The following is a 17,721-nucleotide window of genomic DNA, read 5'->3' as shown; positions in this document are numbered from 1 at the left end:
CTGCATATGTAAGATTGTTCGGATTTAATTAAAAATTGTAAATTTTTTGTCTTTATATCAAACTATTCGACAAAACTTTGTATGATTTGAGTGGATATTGAGAGTAATTTGTGAGCGTGCTTCGGCTGCATCCGCTAATTCCTTCTTCATTCTTAACATTCTTTGTTTTATTTAGAACTATATTATCTTATTTCTAAAAATAATACTGAATTTAAAAAAAATCCAAATGTAATAAATGTAAGTGTTTATTCCTTAACTTCCTTTTTGTGATTTTTTGAATTTTCTTGTTTTTGAAATTATTTGTTAATCTCTAAGATTTTTTTGAAGCCTGGTTCAGCGCAGAGATCTTTTGTCCATTTGGGGCCTCTTTCCCAGGCCTCAAATGGAGTTAATTTCTCCCCAAAGAGTTTGAATAATGCGGAGTGTTTCCATACCCTATTATACTGGGAAACAACATTGGGGATGAACTCAAAGACGTTCACTCCAGGTTTTGTCTTGAAAAGAGTCTCCCAACTCCTTTCAATTTTTCCATTTTCCTCTGGAGAGTACGGATGAGTTTTGAAATGTTTTATATTGAATTCTTGGCAAACCGCTTCAAAATCTTTTCCAATGAATTCTGTTCCATTATCTGTGAGAATTCCATGTGGAACTAATTTGACTAAATCAATTGCGTGACGAAATACTCTGGCAGTATTTTTCATTTCTTTTGTATCGAAAACAGTTAGTATACAAGTCTTGGGTATGGTGGCACTGCGTTCCACCTTACCCAATACTTGTGAATTTGACACTTTACAAAACCGTTAACGTATATTTTACAACATGAACGCAAAAACTAACTTAACCTTAAATATTTACAAAGCCGCCAACAATTTCACCTCACTATCGTTCTCACTAACAACTTCACTAATGTTCTCATAAATTTTCCTCAATATCTTCATCATCAGTGTTAACCCTATTGTAGTCATACTTGAAGCCATAAACTTTCTCTAACTTCTTAACGTACAATTTACATAACTTACCTTCGTCATCGTATGGTTTAATGATATAACTATTTCTATCTTTATAAACAGTCAATGAAAAGTCAACTGGTCTCGGATGTATTTGAAAGAACATGTTATGCTCAGGAAGGAAGAATAAATGTTTAAATGTATGTTTGTTATATGTTTTGATTTGTATGAGTTGCTTTTGTTCTGTCATTACATCCAAATAAAATAAAAATAATTTTAAAAAATAAAATAAAAAATAAATGATATCACCACCCTCACACGTATGAAAACATAGCACAAAAATAAATTTAGGTGAAGTGGTGAGATCTAACCCGATTTCTAACCCGATTTCTAACCTCATTTCTACCCTGTTGAATTCATTGCTTTATTCCTCACTGTCGTCTGCTTTCTCCAACTCTTCTAACTTCTTCTTAAGTTCAGCAATGTTGTCCTCATGAAGTTTAATCTTTCTCAAAATTCCTTCTTTATCTAATGGTTGCTTTATCTTTCTAAACTGAACTCTACCATCCTTCATAGTATGAATGTAAAAACCTTCTGGAATAATTCCTGATTTAATGTATTCTACCAAAAACTTTTGTTTCATTGCTTCAGTGACTTTAGTCGTCATTTCAATCAAATAAAAATTTTAATATTAAATAAAAATAACGTTATTTTTTCAGTAAGGAAACGCAGGAGTTTTACGATTTATTTGTGGTGTAGGTTCTGGTTTAAATGTTGGAGTCGGTTTTGGAGTTGACTTTTGAACAGGAGTTTGTAATTCCATAGGTTCAGGAGTCATTGAAGGTGTTGTTTGTGAAGGCGTTGGTTTTGGCGATGGTGTCGGAGTTTGTTTAACTTCAGCTACTTCAGTATTATTTACAACATTTGCTTTATTTCTTTTCAACATCATTACTGCTCCTGCTGTAGCTAGCAAACCTAGTGGGAGACCATATTTTATATAAGGACTTGACCAAATGCTATTTTTGACAGGAGCTGGTGGAACACCTAACCTTGGTGAGACTGCTCTTTGCCATTGTGCAGCTCGTAAGAAATATTCAATAGGTGCTCCATAATCGTTTGGTAAAGTTTGTTTCATAGATGGTGAAGGTTCACGAGAGCTTGATGAAGAACTCATTTATAAGCTTTAAAAATAAACGTTCATCCTTTATTCCTCACTGTCGTCCGTAGCTAAGTTATAGTCATCTAATCTTATTATTGGGATGCCATTAGCACGCACCTGAATGGCAAAGCAACAATCCCTCATAAATCCAATAAGTGGCTTTGGTACGTTTTCAGTTGCTAGTTCAATAGGTCCTTTAACAGACAATTTGTATGTTATTGGAGCAGTAGATGTTTGACCTTGCTGGAAGCAAAAGTCCACTTCTGTTGGAAAACCACATAAGAAATGTGTGTTGTCATAGCTATCCCATTTATGTTCCACACTACCATCATCCACCAATGACCTCATAACATCTTCATTAAATCCTATCATATCATTGTTTGTATTGCAAGCGTTCGCAACCATTTCATAAAATACAGGTCCATATGATTTTTCAGGTTCTGCAGGCATATTTCCATAAGCTCCCATGGAAAGCTGAAGATATTTAAACTTAGGGTTCTCAAAATTAACATAATAGTTGTCTTTCTTTCTAAATAGTGCCCAAATACTTTTAACATTAATAGGCGTATAAGCTGCTGTAAATGTTGCACTTGAACTATCTGTATTCTTTGAGAATGAACCGTCCATAGGAATCCAATCCATAACTTTAACAGGAAAACATAAAGCCTCGTTTGTATAATGTTCTACAAGTTCTGTATAAATGTTAGGGTCTAAAGAGAATGACTTTGGATGAATGAAACATTCATTAAAATCCATCTTTGTTCGAAATAGTTGCTGGGTTACAGTTGTAATAGTAACTGTTCCACTAGCTTCTACTGCCTTCGTTATCATAGTGAATGGTTCATTCCATGGAACAAATTTATTTGTCGGTGGATTTGAATCTGAAGCAAATGCAACTTTAAGAGTTGGATTGAAAGCAATGATATCATTTACAGATATAGATGTGCATTGTAAGGCGTCGCTACTGAACTTTACTTTAAGCTGAATGTTCCTGCAAAAGCTGGAATAAATCGAATAGCTTCTAATGGAAAATCTTCTAACAGGAATTCTTAAACGAAGCTTAAAATCAAATGATTTTCCTGCTGTAATTGGACCACTAACAATTTGTCCTGTTCTGCATGTTCCCGAATGACTCCATACATCTTCATGTCGAGTCTTTGAGAAAACATCTACTTTCTTTATTTGTTCGGTAGTTTGTGAGTTTGAAGTTATATATGCTTCTTCTCTTGCGTTGTCTTGAGAATATACGATACGACCATTTGCAAGGATTTGATATCCAGCAACTGCATAGAAAGCGTCATCGAAACCAATCCAAAATCCTGGTGGGTTTGTTTTATTGGAACCTGAACCAATTTCTTTATCTACAATAAATTGACCTTCCATTTTATACGTAATGAATGTATTGTAAAGGTCCAACATATTTTCACCAGGAGGTGAGAGATTGAATGTTACCCATGTGTTATCTTTAGCAGTTCCAGGTTGTGATGGAATCTTTGCGTCAGAATATTTTCTATTAGTGTCACCAATTTGAACTGCATTGTCTATGATATCGAAATATGAGCGAATCTGATGAATATGCTCTGCTGGAGTAAATTCGTTTAGCTGTTCGTTCTGCATGTATTTACTTCAGATAAAAATATCTATTTACTTCATTATTCTCACTCTTCTTCTTGGCATTCGTGGTGGAAGTTGTTTCTTGACATTTTCAATGAACTGTACATTCTCTTTTGTCTCAACTTCTTTCACTGGCGGGTCAGGTTCTTTGACTCGGTTTTTTTTCAATGAAATTCACGAACTTTGCAATAAGCTCTTGGTTCGTTATTGAAAGTACATCTGGCTTCTTTTCTTCTGGTTCTTTTGGTGGCTCAGTTTGAACAGAAGGTTTTATATGGGCTTCGTGGACTTCACCCTTGCCATGCACCTTAATGTTGTCGCTTTCTGCATTCGCTAATGGAACCTTTCTTTTTCTTACATATATTTTACCATCTTTACTCTGACTTACGTAATAGAAAGGATGTTGTATTCCTCTGGCGTCATTTAATATAATAGACTCTCGTTCTGATTTTGACAAGCTCATTTTACATCGGTTAAAGTTTTAATTTTGTTTTTTATCTGCAGTCAAATGACTCAGACAAGTCCTACGGACAAGACCCAAGGGGTCATAGATGTTGAAGCATTGAAGAAAGAAATTCGCGAGCAAATTTTATCCGAACTGAAGGAACAAAAACAAGAACAAAAGCCAGAGAGACCAAAGAGAAAACTTAGTGAAAAACAACTGCTGCATTAGCTGCTGGAAGACAAAAGAACCCACGTTTGCTGGCGAAGAAAGCTAGAGAAGAAGAAGCTGAAGCAAAAGCTAAAGAAGCTGAAGTGAAGAAAGAGTAAATGGTTTATTTTTATTGGAACTAAATGTATAGACAAATACCTTTATCTGTTGCGTTCAGTAGTGAAAACCCTGACGTCAAAATAAAGGGGAACAGAGTAACGTTTAAGTTTCCAACAGACTGGATTGTGAACATAAATGAAGAGAAGTACATTGGCATAACATCTATGTATATAACACGTGCATTTAGGAAAGTTGACTTTATACTTCAAGTCGAGATAGAAAATGACGAACAGTCTTTAAGCGCCCAAAACATTCACATATACAAATACTTTAAAGACGATACAACATTGTTGCAATGTATGATTTCATTTAATGAAATGTTCGAGAAAAAGTTTAACATTGAAGTACAAACTTTACAGCCTTTACGTGAGTTTCTTGCACAACTGAAAGAAGAAGGTAGTCAGCCACAACTTATAGACTTTCATTATGAATTTAATGAAAATGAAGATGGAACTCATGACTGTCAGTTTGTTGTATTCTCACCATTCAATGAAGTAGCTAAAGAGAAAGAAAATCCATTACGTATAAGATTTCAAATCTCTGAACCAAGTGATGATTTCAAGAATGTTTTCAATTATGATGCAATGCTTCCGAGGAAAAATGAATTTTCAAAGATTGTAACACCTGGCATTTGGGATAGAAAGCAAGCTATATTATATTCAAACTTAAGTAAGGGAGTTGAAAATGAGTTCATTGGTCATACAAGAACTACACCACTTCCTAACCCTAAATACTATAAATTAACTGGCTTCAATCGTGAGTTTTGGATAGACATGTTCTCCACTCATGACCATAACTGCCCAGTGTTCTTACCTCCAGACCATAAGGACTGTCTCTACATTGAAGCACAACTCTTAAACTCTACCATCGCAGTATTGTAAATGACCACATGGGCTTCGCCCTTGCCGCTAGCGGCTTATTTTTATCATGAATGACCTCATTGCTGACAAAAATAAATGACCTCATTCATGACCTCATTGCTGACCTCATTCATGACCTCATTGCTGACAAAAATAAATGACCTCAGAACTTCAACTTACGAATAAAGCTTGTTTTAGTCGTTATTGAGAAGTTAAACTTTTTCAAAGCAAGGACTAGAAGACTTACATAAGTCAAATCCAATCTCTTGACCGTCATAAAGTGCTTTATAAAGTTTCATGACACTGAACTCAGAGTCTTTGTCAAATTTTCCTTGCGGAACCATTAAACCTTTATCTTCATTGTAATAGCATTGTATAGCTTCAGGAAACATTTCATTAGCGGTTAAAGCAATAACATCTTGCTTCACGCCTTTCATTCTGCAGTGAAATGCAACTTCATTTAAATCGTTAGTGAGTAAGTCTATGTAAGTCTTCTTTCCACAAAATATTGACTTGTATGCTAAACTTTGTTTTCCAGGTGTTATTTCTGCGAAGTCACTATGAAACTGACCAAGGTTTTTACCAATAAGTTCTCTACCGTATCTCTTCTTAAATTCATGAGCTAAACGTCTTCATTGTAAATGTGCATCGAATCTGTATCCTGATAAAATGCTTTTAATCCTAAGTCTTCAATCGTGCAAAACACTTCATTCATAATACGTTTTGACATTGATAGAATATTTACACCAAGTGGGCAAAAGTTAAAGTGTCTGCAAATGCTTTTCGTTAGCTTGAAAATAGTTTTATCTGAACCATCCAAACCTTCGAACTTCACTATATGGTTGTAGTTTCTGATGGCATATCTTATAGCATCTTTGTCATCTACTATGGTTATTTTTGACTCAATAGGAGATAGAATAGTTTTGCCATAAATGCTGTTCAGAATGAGTTTTATAATTTCTTGTAATGGGTTTTCTTCTTTCTTATACTTTAACCTTAACTCAAACAACTTCTTTACTTCATCTCTTATTCTAATATCTCTGTTTCCATCGTAATAGTATCCTTGCAACACTTCACATTTGACACCTTGATATTTTATGAGGTCTTGTAATGTTATATGGTCAACATACATTAAACAGCAAGTGTTTGAACTTCTGGGAACGTTAAGTTCTGGATTTAGTTCAGGGTCACAAACTATTAAAGGAAAGTGTCTATGTATTCCAATCTCTGTTATCTTAATGAGAACAAAGAAGCCAGACATAAACTTTTCACCAATGGGTTCCTTTTGGTCGTCATCGAATAAATGTCTCATGAGATACTCTGTGCTTAACATCTCATCCTTCAATACTTTTGGAATTCCTTCTAAAGTATAAAGTCTTGCTATAACTGATGGATATAATGAAACAGCGTCGAAGTCAGCAATGAGTTTCTTTTTGCTCTTTTGTTTAATGTTATCTGACAACATACATCTTCCACCTTGAATGCATCTCGAAATAAATTCTCTTGGTTTATTTGAGAGGTCATAAAGATTTCCATTCGGGAAGTACACTCTGTTCTCAAACAATTTGTTAGCAATAGAACAAATACTAACGTAGTCATAAACGTTTAAATCAAACTCTTTCAATAAGTCATTGCGGAACTTTACAAAACCTTCTCTTAAAATTCTTACATCTTGTTTGCAGTAAAACGTGCTATATTTTTCTAAGTCGAAGTGGTTTTCATCTATTCTGCAACCTTTGATGGAATCTATGTTCTTCATGAACGTTTCAATATCTTTTACAAACTTACATGCTTCAGAAATGACACCAGTTCTGTTGTCATTTGCTAACAAAACACTGCTGTAGTAGTTATATGGAAATACTTCTTTCGGTCCTGTTTGTAAGTTAAACATAGCAGGAAATAGTTTAAGCTTCTTATTTATAACACTGTAAGAGTCTTTTATAATAATTGCCCTTCCTTTATATAAGCCAGTTATTTGCATTGTTCGTGAACCTTTAATGATGGGAGTTCCTTTCACTTCTGTCATGTGTCTTAAGATGAAGTTTATGTCATAGCTGAGGTTATGGAAATATATTAAACTCTTGTCAGGAAGTCGCTCCAAAAATTCTGTTGCACAGTTTTGACCCCATATGCTTTCACTCACTGAACCATCTTCACTGTCATAACAGATGTTAAAAGCTTTATGAAAGCCATCGGTACTACACTCAAAGTCAGCAAAGAAAACATGCTCAGGAATGAACTTGCACTTATTTTTATTTACTTCTTTTGACTCTGCTTTCTTCTTCAGTTGTACACAATACTTTGGAGCATATGTCAAATCTTTAAATGGTGCAAGGTTCTGTTTATATAAGTCAGTCGTATATGTGAAAAGTTCTCCATAAGAAATAGGTTCGAAATATTTGCACTCCCACAATGTTTTCATAACATCCCATAGCGGTGTAGTTCTATCCATGCGAACAATGTATTTATCATCTCTCATTGTATATATTTTCATCTGTTTTTCAATGTTCATTCCACCACACTCCTTCAAGATTTCTATATAGTTGCGAATGAAATATGTTGTCATTGGTAATCTTTCGTTTAGCATGTAGTGGTCTTCAACAAGAAGTAAGTCAATAGTTCGAACAGTTTTACATTCTTTTGGTATGTATCTCTTTATTTCATTATGTCTTGAGTCATTGAAATAACCAATGGTAACATTGAATGCTATACCTGTTGAATCGGAAATTTCTTGTACTTTACTTTGAGGAAAGTCTCTAACACGAATGACTTCTCTCATGTGGTCAATAGTTTCTTCATTTACTCCAGCCTGAATGCAAGCATAAACGAAACAATTGTCCTCTGTCATAAGTGTTGCAGTTCTTTTGTTCAGTTCATTGAAGATTTGGTAGCGTTCAAGATTTATAGGTAATGTGCAAAGATACTTCCAGAACTGACCGCTTCTCTTCTTATAAAACTTCTTTTCACCAAGGATTTCATTCCAGAAGTCATCTATATCTTGTTTATCTCCTGTTTGTTTAAGTCTGTTCAATAATCTTTTCTGTCTTTCTGTCAGTGTGCTTTCATCTCTATATGGTCGCTTCTGTGGCTTTCCTTTCTTACATCTGACATCGTTAAGCCTTCATATTCAGTTAAATCATACATCTTTATTTCAGTAAGATTCTTTATGTTTGTCAAGAAGAAGTCATAGTGCATTTCAACAATACCTGCAGCATTTGCTTCTATCTCTGATATAAAGTTCTCCTTCAAGAGCTGATGTAGTAATGTTCCAATATTATTGAGGTTTAACGTAGAACATTCATACTTTCCACCAAGTTTATAACATACCATCCATCTCTGTTGTGAGTTTATTTTAATCTTCTCTAAGAGTCTCATGAAAACCTTACCGAAATGTTTGTGTAAGTAGTCTCTGTTTGGTTCATCTAAAGCTTCGATGTTAAAGTCAATGAGTCTATTGCCTGACTTCACATTTCTCTTCCTATTCTCTTCATCTTTCTTTAACCATCTCTCACCTTCTTTTGGTTTGTCGTCAATGGAACGAATGACATCGTTAGCTTTGCGAACTTGTTCTATAGCACTTTTAAACATCTCTCTTCTCTGTTGTTTCAGTGTGTCGTCTCTTCTTCTTGTTTCACCAACGTTTGCATTTGTTATGTCAAACATCTCACGCCTTACTTCATGAGGTACTGAACGTCTATGATATAAGTCAATAGCAACGTCATTTAAAGGAAATGCTCTTGCATGGACTTCGTCCTCGCCGCGTTGCGGCTTTATGAACTCATGAATTCTATCATAACTTATTGCACCATTATAGTCATTGAGGATGTCAGCGAGTGCTTTTTTGTTTGTCGCGTAATGTTTTGCAACATCTATGTTAGCTTCTGTAAGAAGTTGTTTTATTTCCGAGTGTTCTAACTTAGACAACTTCCGATACATCTTTAGTAGGAAATAAAAAAATATTTTTTTGAAAAAATTAGCTTAGATTTTTTTAAGTTATTTTTCAAAATAATTTAATATTTTTATTATAATGAAACACATGCAAGATTGCAAGTTCTTTTCATACAATGCTCTCGCTAATGCCATCAAGAATGAGTTCAATGGTGCTGCAAACGTTAATGTTATCTTTAACAAGAAGTTTGTGAAAGAATCTAAGTTTGGTCAGTATGTCAGACCATTAGCTATCGTCATTGACCGCAAACGTTATACTTCACAAGAGTTAGCAGTAGTTTTGAAACAAAAGAGTTTCTTCGTGAATGTCAAAGATACTCATTATACTGTCATAAAGAACTCTAACATTGACTTCTTCAGTATTGCTATGAATCTTTCCGAACAGAAAGAATATAAGAAGGGTGAAACAAATGTGAAATATTATCCTTCATCTCTGAAGACAATAACGAACAAAGATGTTATACAGAAATTCTTACCAAAGGTTGAAGAAGCTTCAATTGACATTGACGAAGGAAGTGAAATGGTTGAAGAAATTGACCCTGACGTTATTTGAACAAAAATATATTTTTGAAGAACTGAAGGTGTCACCACGTCACCATGTGCTACCAGGTTAATTAACTTCTTTTAAAAATGATGACAACATGACATTTTGACAACAGTCCAGGAAATAAATTTTATCGTTAATGTTTACGTTAATGTTTTTCATTAAATTTTGACAAAGTGCAAATCTTCACTTCGTCAAAAAGTTAATGTTTTTTCATTGAAATCGGTAAGTTTTCATTAAATTTTGACAAAGTGCAAATCTTCACTTCGTCAAAAAAAGTTAATGTTTTTTCATTAAATTTTGACAAAGTGCAAATCTTCACTTCGTCAAAAAGTTAATGTTTTTCATTGAAATCGGTAAGTTTTCATTCTTCCTCTTTGAAGTTGTCGAAATATTCTGTTATCTTTTCTTTCAGTAATGTTAAGTCTTCTTTAAATGTAAGTATTGTGCAACCTTTGATGTCATAGTGTGTTTGAGGAAGAGTATTTTTGACAATTTCCTTTATTTGCTCATTCGGTGTCATTGAAATCGGTAAGTTTTCACGATAGAACCAGTTTCTGTCAGATTTATATATCTTAGCTAAGTCATAAAAGCTCTTGTTGTTTCTTCTCACTAAATGCAACATAACCATATCTCTATCTTCTTCTTTCTCCAACTCTTCAGCGTAAATCATATACTTATAGCTTTTTTCCTTTCCTTTTGGTACTGAACGTGGTATTCTTTTCTGTATGCTTTTGTCTTTGGATTCAATGACTTCATCTTTTGCTTGAAGTTTCTTTTCCATCTCTCCACGTTCTGCTTTATATAGTTCATCTAACATCATGAAAATATAACAAGCATAACGAGGTGAAGCCCACATTGCTACAGCATTTACTAAAAGTCTATGAACATAATAACCTTTCAAACCAGGAGCCAAATTCTTGCGATTTTCGTACGGAATCTCTTCCCTCGGTTTTCCGATGGAAGCAATCATATGAGGAAATTCTTCTAAAAGTTCTTTTGCCTGTTGGTTTTCAAACCAATGATATGCTTGCTTTGTAGAAAGAAGAGCATTCAAAATACTTTGCATTTGGTACATGTCATCTTTGACTGAACGAATAAGACGTAACTGTTTGTTATACTGTATGTACTCGTATTCTTCATTTATGGCTTCATGAACGATAGCAATTGTTGTGTTCTCTGATGTTGACATTACTGTCTTTACATACAAAATAAAAAAATAAATAAAAATAAAACTAACTTTATTTTTTCTGAGATAAACACTATTTCTTCACAACATTAAATTTTATCCTGTATGAAATGACTTTAAAAAGATTATTGACTGACTTCGAATACTATCTCATTGACGCACTGACAGACCCTCAAAACTGTGTTGAAAGTTCTTTAAGCTTTAAGATTGAAGGTACGACGCATTTTGTCTTCACTTACGTATTGAAAGAATATGACCGTTATCATAACGAAGTGAATCAAACACTAATAAAATTTGTAGATAAAAAATTGGTTAACAATGAATATTTTAAACGTGAAGACCCAAACACTGCTGGAGATGATGAAGAATACAGACAAGTTATTGAAAAAAATAACGCAAGATTAGATGCAATAGAAAAGAAGTTTAATGAATGTCTTACAAACACGTATGAATATCTTATGCGGTGGGAAGCTAGATGGAAATAAATTTACGTCAAATATGCAATTTATAAAATCTTATGTCGACAGGCTACGTAGCACAGTGGTCTAAGGTGGTGTTATGGAGGGGTCAGGGTCTGTGGTTCGAACCGCGACAGCGCCGTATTTTCTTATTTTCTTTGTTTGTCTTGTTTGTCGTGAATAAAAAGTGTCATAAAAGTGCTCTATCTTCCACGGGAATAAATAAAAAATTTACTTTATTTCTTCTTTATTTCTTTGTTCCCGTGGAAGAAGGGTTTTGCTGTTTTTCTCAGCCGAAATCAATGATTTTTTCATTTTTGGAATCCTTAGCGAATGGGGAATCTTTTCTCTCGTGGAAGCTTTGACCAAAAATATATTTCATTTTCAGCATTATTTTTTTGCATTTTGACACGAAGTGAAGATTTGCACTTCGTCAAAATGTGATGTCATGTTGTCATCATTTTTCAGAGATGTTAATTAACCGAGTGACACCTTCAGTTCTTCAAAATAATTAATTATTGAATAACCTAAAAACATTAACGTAAACATATATTTTTGGTCGTTTATGATAAAAATAAATGGTTCATTTACTCACAATATTTTTGTACAAAACAACCCCAAACTTTTAACTTCTTTTCTGCAGCTTCTAATGCTATCTTAGCGAGTTCATATTCTCTAAATTCTCTCTTTAAATCTTCTTGTTCCCATTGGTCTAGTTCGTATGGAGAATCTCTATAACCATAACATATCTCACGTTCATGTTCTAATTGTTTTTCATGCATTTTTCTAACTTCTTCTTCAAACAAATGTTTTGCATTTTCTACTGTATCTTCGAGTTCTTCTTCATCCAACTTCTCATGAACTTTCTTGTCTATGGAGTCCATAATTTTTCCAACTGCTATGCAATATTTTGGAGAAGCCCACATTGCTATATAGTTTATAAGTCTTGGGTCTACATACGTTCCTCTAACCTGTTTGATTTCATCAGGAATTCCTGCATGAATTTTGTATAAAAAGCAACCGCCGGAATTCAGATGGTTGCTATATTCTTCACAAAATGCCTTATAATACTCTTCCCAGGACTTATTTTCCAACAACTTTCTAAAGTCTTTCCTAAACTGCTGACACATCTTTGTTGCATTAATGTAACCATCCTTGTCTCTACGTAAGACTTCAATACCGTTATAAGTGCCTTTTGTGAATGTTTCGCCATTAGATTTGTTAGTGAATGTTTTTGCTTCGACTGACATTACTGTCTTTACATACAAAATAAAAAAATAAATAAAAATAAAACTAACTTTATTTTTCTATCTTAAGGAAATTCATGAAAATTCATGAGGGTGAAAAAACAGGTGAGAAAACGGGTGAGATCTCACCTCTTCACCTAAATTATATTTTTGTCTGATTTACATCTAATGAAAAAGTTTAGAAGAATTTTCTTATTCTTTCTGGCATATTTTTGTCTTTCCAGTACTCCCGCTCTAATGGTCCCAGATGTGTTGGCTTCGACTCTCTCAAGTTCTTAGATGGTATAACATCTTCAACGCCTCCTTCATATCTTACTTTATAAGTGTCATCGTTTGTGTTATAGCCAAGTATTTCAATAACCACTCCTCGCTTTGCTTCGTCAATGGTTTCAGCAAGTTTGCCATTACTACTTTCGACTAATTTATGACGAGGATAAAACGCAATAGAGTCGTCGGCAGCTTTTATAAGATATCCATTACCTTGCGTAGAGTCTATGATATAATAATTTCGACTTAACCTTAAACGTTTCTTTGTCAACGGTTTGTCGTCAAGAACTACACGAACTTTTGTACCAGGAATGAGGGTAAATTGTGTTGAATTTCTGATATTTTGTGTTTGGCTTCGTTTCTTTTGTATATAATTTTCTTCTTGTTGTTGTGTCATTGAATTTGGTGTATGTCCTGTTGTAGAATGTGTTGAGGAATTATATACTTCGAGAAAATGTTTCATTGTTTCTTCGGTAAAGTCTCGCTCTTGATTTAAATCTCTGAGCGTTCTTATGAAGCGATTAATGATACCGAGTATGTTATGGTTATGGTCTTCAGTAGTGTAGTGAGTTATGTTATGCTTAATGAGAAAATCTGTGATTTCATTGCTGAGGTATGCTGAATCCTGGTCTGATGTTAAAGTACTTGGGCTATGTTCTGCTACAAACTTTTGTAAAACTCTTAACACTTCACGAGTTCCTTTATTCCTCATTGGATATGCATATGCTTTGCGAGTGTTAACATTTATGAAGATGAGGAATGGGTTATGTCCTCCTTTTCTGCTTTGAATGAGAGTGTCAAATTGGTATGCGTCAGGAGTGTTGGAGTAAATTGGTAAAAAGTAGTCGTAAGGGTTTATTTTTGTTTGATGTACAACATTTTTGTCAAAGAACCTTTTCACTTCAGCTCTGTTAGTAAATCCCCAACTCTTTGCAGCTTCATTGAACTTCTTAAATGACCTCCATGGATGTTGTTCGAATACTTCTTTCAAGCTCATTTATGTAAAGTTAAAGATTTTATTCAAGGCTCAAGCGCGTTCATTGAACTCTATACCATGCGAATACAGTCACAAATGGTGGCATATAATCTTCACCTGAGCCTGTTGGATTTGTTGTGAAAGTGTGTGAATGATTTCCTGCGGTTCCACAGAAAATACCTGCGCTTGAATCTACTGGGTCACTTGAAATATCATATCTATGCATTCCCTGTCTATCCGAACCTGCTGCAAGATTTGTATAACCTCTTTTTGTTATTGAATGTGAATGACTACCTTTGTGTTTGTAGTTCCTGTATGAGTGTGCGGTGGAAGGTTTGCTTCTTTAATTTTCTTCGAACCACCTGTTTGCTTTGAAGAGTTCGCACAATAGAGGAATTTATCTACAATCTGTTCCCACGTACCAAAACCTAAAACACTTGCCGGATTTGTTGAGTTCATTGACGTATATAAAGAACCAACAGGATATAATGTTTGAAGTATTTCAGTCTTTAATGTTTGAAGCTCTGTTTTGTCTGCTTTCTTATCTAACATTGTTGGTAGTTCATGTGCTTCAAAGTTTCTGGCATGATCTTCGATATTCCTGCAACTGTTATCTAAATTGTTAAGAGTATCTTTTACGCTTGTACTTGGATTTTCTAATGGTGCATTTGAACCAAGGTCAAAGTTCAATATTATGTCGTCTGCTCTAACAGTAGTGAAGGATTTATGTGTATGGTTTTTGTCTGCTTTCTTATCTAACATTGCTGGTAGTTCATGTGCTTCAAAGTTTCTGGCATGATCTTCGATATTCCTGCAACTGTTATCTAAATTGTTAAGAGTATCTTTTACGCTTGTACTTGGATTTTCTAATGGTGCATTTGAACCAAGGTCAAAGTTCAATATTATGTCGTCTGCTCTAACAGTAGTGAAGGATTTATGTGTATGGTTTTTGTCTGCTTTCTTATCTAACATTGCTGGTAGTTCATGTGCTTCAAAGTTTCTGGCATGATCTTCGATATTCCTGCAACTGTTATCTAAATTGTTAAGAGTATCTTTTACGCTTGTACTTGGATTTTCTAATGGTGCATTTGAACCAAGGTCAAAGTTCAATATTATGTCGTCTGCTCTAACAGTAGTGAAGGATTTATGTGTATGGTTCTTGTCGGCTTTACTGTCTAATGTAGCTTGAAGTTCATTTATATCGGAGATGTTGTGTTTATGAGATTTCAAAACTTTGTTCATTGCTTCGAGTTCAACTTTGTCAGCTTTACTTTTAATAGCATCTTCAAACGTTATTTTTGACTTAACTCTCAAAGTAAATCTTGGTTCAACTAATACACCTTTAACAGAGAAAGTAGAGGCATAAATTTCATCGTTATAACTAAATGCTTCTGGTGCTTTACCCGTGTCATACTGTACAGTACAGCTTATGTCATAACCTTTAGCACGAATGTATTTATATCTTCTTTCATTGGGGTCTTCCGTCTTCACTTCATCACTTCGTGTTAAATATCCATGGTAGTCCGTTATAATCTGTTCGTCTGAAGTTATATAATGAACGTGGTTCTTGACTTTATCACTCAGAGCTAAAAGCTCATTTTTGTTTGCTTTTTCGGCTAATTTCTCATTAACATCATTCACTTCTAATTCAACTCTTCCGCCAGAACTCTTATTATCATTAATCTTTTTCATTAATTCGGTAATTACGTCATAAAGACTATATTCTGTTTTCGGTTTTGTAAATAATGAGTCAAAATTTCTTTTCATCATTACATCGCTGACATTAATGATATCACCAATTCCTTTTTCATTTATTCTCTTCATTAATTCTGCAATAATGACGAATATATAATCTGTTAATTTATTCTCTTCATCGAGGGTTATAGAATGTTTTGAAATTGAATCATTAACTCCTCTAAATAAATCAATAACTTCAGGATACACGTTTTTAATGTCTCGAATAACCCGACCAGTATCCTGTTGTTCATGTTCTTCGTTCCCGTCGTTACGTGGTTTTATATCTCTAACCATCATCAACGCAGCCATAACCGGAGGGTTTGTTGCTACCTGTTCGAAAATCTGACCGTTATGTATGGTATATCTAAATAATTTCTTTGTGTTTGTTAAAACATTTGAAACAAGTCTTTTAAAACCATCTACAAAATTTCCTGTTTCACCTAATGTTCTTGCAGCATTTACAAGCTCACCCATTCCCGCTTTTGACCCCAAAAACGTCCATATTGCATTTATTTCACTCTGTATTGTTGTCATTCAGCAAAATTAATACCCGCATTCGCTAAGCTGAAAATGAAATTCAGTGGATCGAACTTAATTCCACCTTCTTTTTCAATTTCAACGAACTCACTAACATGAGATTTTAAATATTCTTTCGTTAAAATTGTTTTCCCCGATGTTATGTCATTAACGAAACTATCACCGTCAAAAGTTAACGAATTCAATTTCGTCGTTGATGCTTTTATTTCATACACCGCTTTATCGATAGTTTTTTGGCTCACCTTCTTTAGAAGCATATGAAACATTAATGAATGAATTATATGTATTCATGAATGAATTAAAATCAATGATTTTCATTAATGACGCCTTTAATGATTCATTTACTGTCGAATCCCTTAAAGTAATTAATGAACTGTCATTTATGAAAGGTACACTGCAAACCGTCGAGTTTGGATCAAATGCTATAGTTGGTGCAGGAATATTAATGATATAAGTCATTAAATCATTAAGTGACGTAAATAATGTTGTCGTTTTTGATTTAATTTCTTTAGCATCTGTTATATATGGTAATTTTATTTCTGTAGTTTCTGAATTAAAGATATTCGCTAAAATGTTTTGTAAACTGTTTTGAACAGCTTGTAAACCGTTGAATCGGAACTCTTACGATTTCACCATCCTTAATAAAAGGCATTGTACATGGCGTAGTGCTTGGGTCAAATCTTTCGGGATTATAATTCAACATATATTCTAACGCTTCATGAACAGACTTATATACTGTTGTGTCGTTCTTCATGACAACTTCACCATTTACAATGAATGGCATAGTGCATGGAGTTAAAATGGGGTCAAACTTTTCATAGTCCTTCCATGTTATGTATTTCTCGGTATTTCCATCACTGATAACAATATATTTGTCAGTAAGTGTGAGAGAGTATTGACCAAAATATAAACGTTTAGCTCTGTCAGCTTCATACGCATATGCAGCTATACTCATATTTTAATGAGAATAAAATGTTGTTCTATTTGCAAAGTACAGACCCAAACGAATACGGGACAGTAAAACTACAAACAAACTTAGGTCTACAGAATGAGCCACTTGCATTCAGAATGGTTGACTTTAATACTATTGCTTCATTCGTTATAACTGACAAAACAGATTTCATGGAGCTTGAAATAGATGGAAAGAAGCACGAAATAAGATTTCACAATAATGTAGAATATAAGATGGAAACATTAGCTGGAGTGTTAAATGCTCTCATAAATACTACAATAAACAAGGATAACGGAGAAAACTTAATGAATGTTAAACTTATTGCAGGAGTTTTGAAGTTCAGTTATGCGAAAGAGTTTAAGATACCAAGAATGAGTCATAGAGTACAACTTCTTTTGGGAGCATACCATATGACATTTCCTTTGAAAAGTGTTGACAAAACGATTGAGATGAAATCTGTTCCATACGTATGTTATGGTAATTGTTTGTACATTGAGTCAAAAATAGCTAATGT

The 17,721-nt window shown here is 34.0% G+C and overlaps 9 protein-coding genes and 4 pseudogenes across 13 annotated transcripts, besides 2 other annotated features; 4 read left to right on the top strand and 9 right to left on the bottom strand.

Annotated features, from left to right (window-relative positions):
* The first annotated feature begins 184 nt into the window (after positions 1-184).
* Positions 185-236: a mobile genetic element.
* A 152-nt stretch (positions 237-388) lies between these two features.
* On the bottom strand, positions 389-701 carry TVAGG3_1085400 (annotated as a pseudogene). The gene has a single exon. A coding segment is annotated over exon 1 (313 nt).
* Positions 702-719: 18 nt separating this feature from the next.
* Positions 720-17,721: part of a mobile genetic element that runs on past the window's edge.
* On the bottom strand, positions 1,372-1,614 carry TVAGG3_1085390 (uncharacterized protein; the record flags this gene model as incomplete). Its single annotated transcript, XM_051256833.1, has 1 exon — positions 1,372-1,614. The coding sequence occupies one exon, from the start codon at positions 1,612-1,614 to the stop codon at positions 1,372-1,374; it is 243 nt and encodes an 80-aa protein (XP_051075936.1).
* TVAGG3_1085380 (repellent protein 1 family) lies at positions 1,663-2,121 on the bottom strand (the record flags this gene model as incomplete). The annotated part of the gene is made up of 1 exon (XM_051256832.1): positions 1,663-2,121. One exon carries the CDS (start codon positions 2,119-2,121, stop codon positions 1,663-1,665), a length of 459 nt encoding a protein of 152 aa, XP_051075935.1.
* TVAGG3_1085370 (uncharacterized protein) lies at positions 2,152-2,454 on the bottom strand (the record flags this gene model as incomplete). The annotated part of the gene is made up of 1 exon (XM_051256831.1): positions 2,152-2,454. The coding sequence occupies one exon, from the start codon at positions 2,452-2,454 to the stop codon at positions 2,152-2,154; it is 303 nt and encodes a 100-aa protein (XP_051075934.1).
* On the bottom strand, positions 3,148-3,723 carry TVAGG3_1085360 (annotated as a pseudogene). The gene has a single exon. A coding segment is annotated over exon 1 (576 nt).
* Positions 4,229-4,491, top strand: TVAGG3_1085350 (annotated as a pseudogene). The gene has a single exon. A coding segment is annotated over exon 1 (263 nt).
* On the top strand, positions 4,657-5,373 carry TVAGG3_1085340 (uncharacterized protein; the record flags this gene model as incomplete). Its single annotated transcript, XM_051256830.1, has 1 exon — positions 4,657-5,373. The coding sequence occupies one exon, from the start codon at positions 4,657-4,659 to the stop codon at positions 5,371-5,373; it is 717 nt and encodes a 238-aa protein (XP_051075933.1).
* On the bottom strand, positions 5,516-9,288 carry TVAGG3_1085330 (annotated as a pseudogene). Its single transcript has one exon. A coding segment is annotated over exon 1 (3,773 nt).
* Positions 9,380-9,853, top strand: TVAGG3_1085320 (uncharacterized protein; the record flags this gene model as incomplete). Its single annotated transcript, XM_051256829.1, has 1 exon — positions 9,380-9,853. One exon carries the CDS (start codon positions 9,380-9,382, stop codon positions 9,851-9,853), a length of 474 nt encoding a protein of 157 aa, XP_051075932.1.
* TVAGG3_1085310 (uncharacterized protein) lies at positions 10,209-10,664 on the bottom strand (the record flags this gene model as incomplete). The annotated part of the gene is made up of 1 exon (XM_051256828.1): positions 10,209-10,664. One exon carries the CDS (start codon positions 10,662-10,664, stop codon positions 10,209-10,211), a length of 456 nt encoding a protein of 151 aa, XP_051075931.1.
* On the top strand, positions 11,144-11,518 carry TVAGG3_1085300 (uncharacterized protein; the record flags this gene model as incomplete). Its single annotated transcript, XM_051256827.1, has 1 exon — positions 11,144-11,518. One exon carries the CDS (start codon positions 11,144-11,146, stop codon positions 11,516-11,518), a length of 375 nt encoding a protein of 124 aa, XP_051075930.1.
* TVAGG3_1085290 (uncharacterized protein) lies at positions 12,079-12,741 on the bottom strand (the record flags this gene model as incomplete). The annotated part of the gene is made up of 1 exon (XM_051256826.1): positions 12,079-12,741. One exon carries the CDS (start codon positions 12,739-12,741, stop codon positions 12,079-12,081), a length of 663 nt encoding a protein of 220 aa, XP_051075929.1.
* Positions 14,255-15,805, bottom strand: TVAGG3_1085280 (keratin-associated protein family; the record flags this gene model as incomplete). The annotated part of the gene is made up of 1 exon (XM_051256825.1): positions 14,255-15,805. One exon carries the CDS (start codon positions 15,803-15,805, stop codon positions 14,255-14,257), a length of 1,551 nt encoding a protein of 516 aa, XP_051075928.1.

The sequence above is a fragment of the Trichomonas vaginalis genome (assembly GCF_026262505.1).
Source record: "Trichomonas vaginalis G3 chromosome Unknown ctg_170, whole genome shotgun sequence".
Lineage (NCBI taxonomy): Eukaryota > Parabasalia > Trichomonadida > Trichomonadidae > Trichomonas > Trichomonas vaginalis.
Note: the sequence above shows the minus strand (reverse complement) of the source record. Positions and strands in the feature narration are given on the sequence as shown.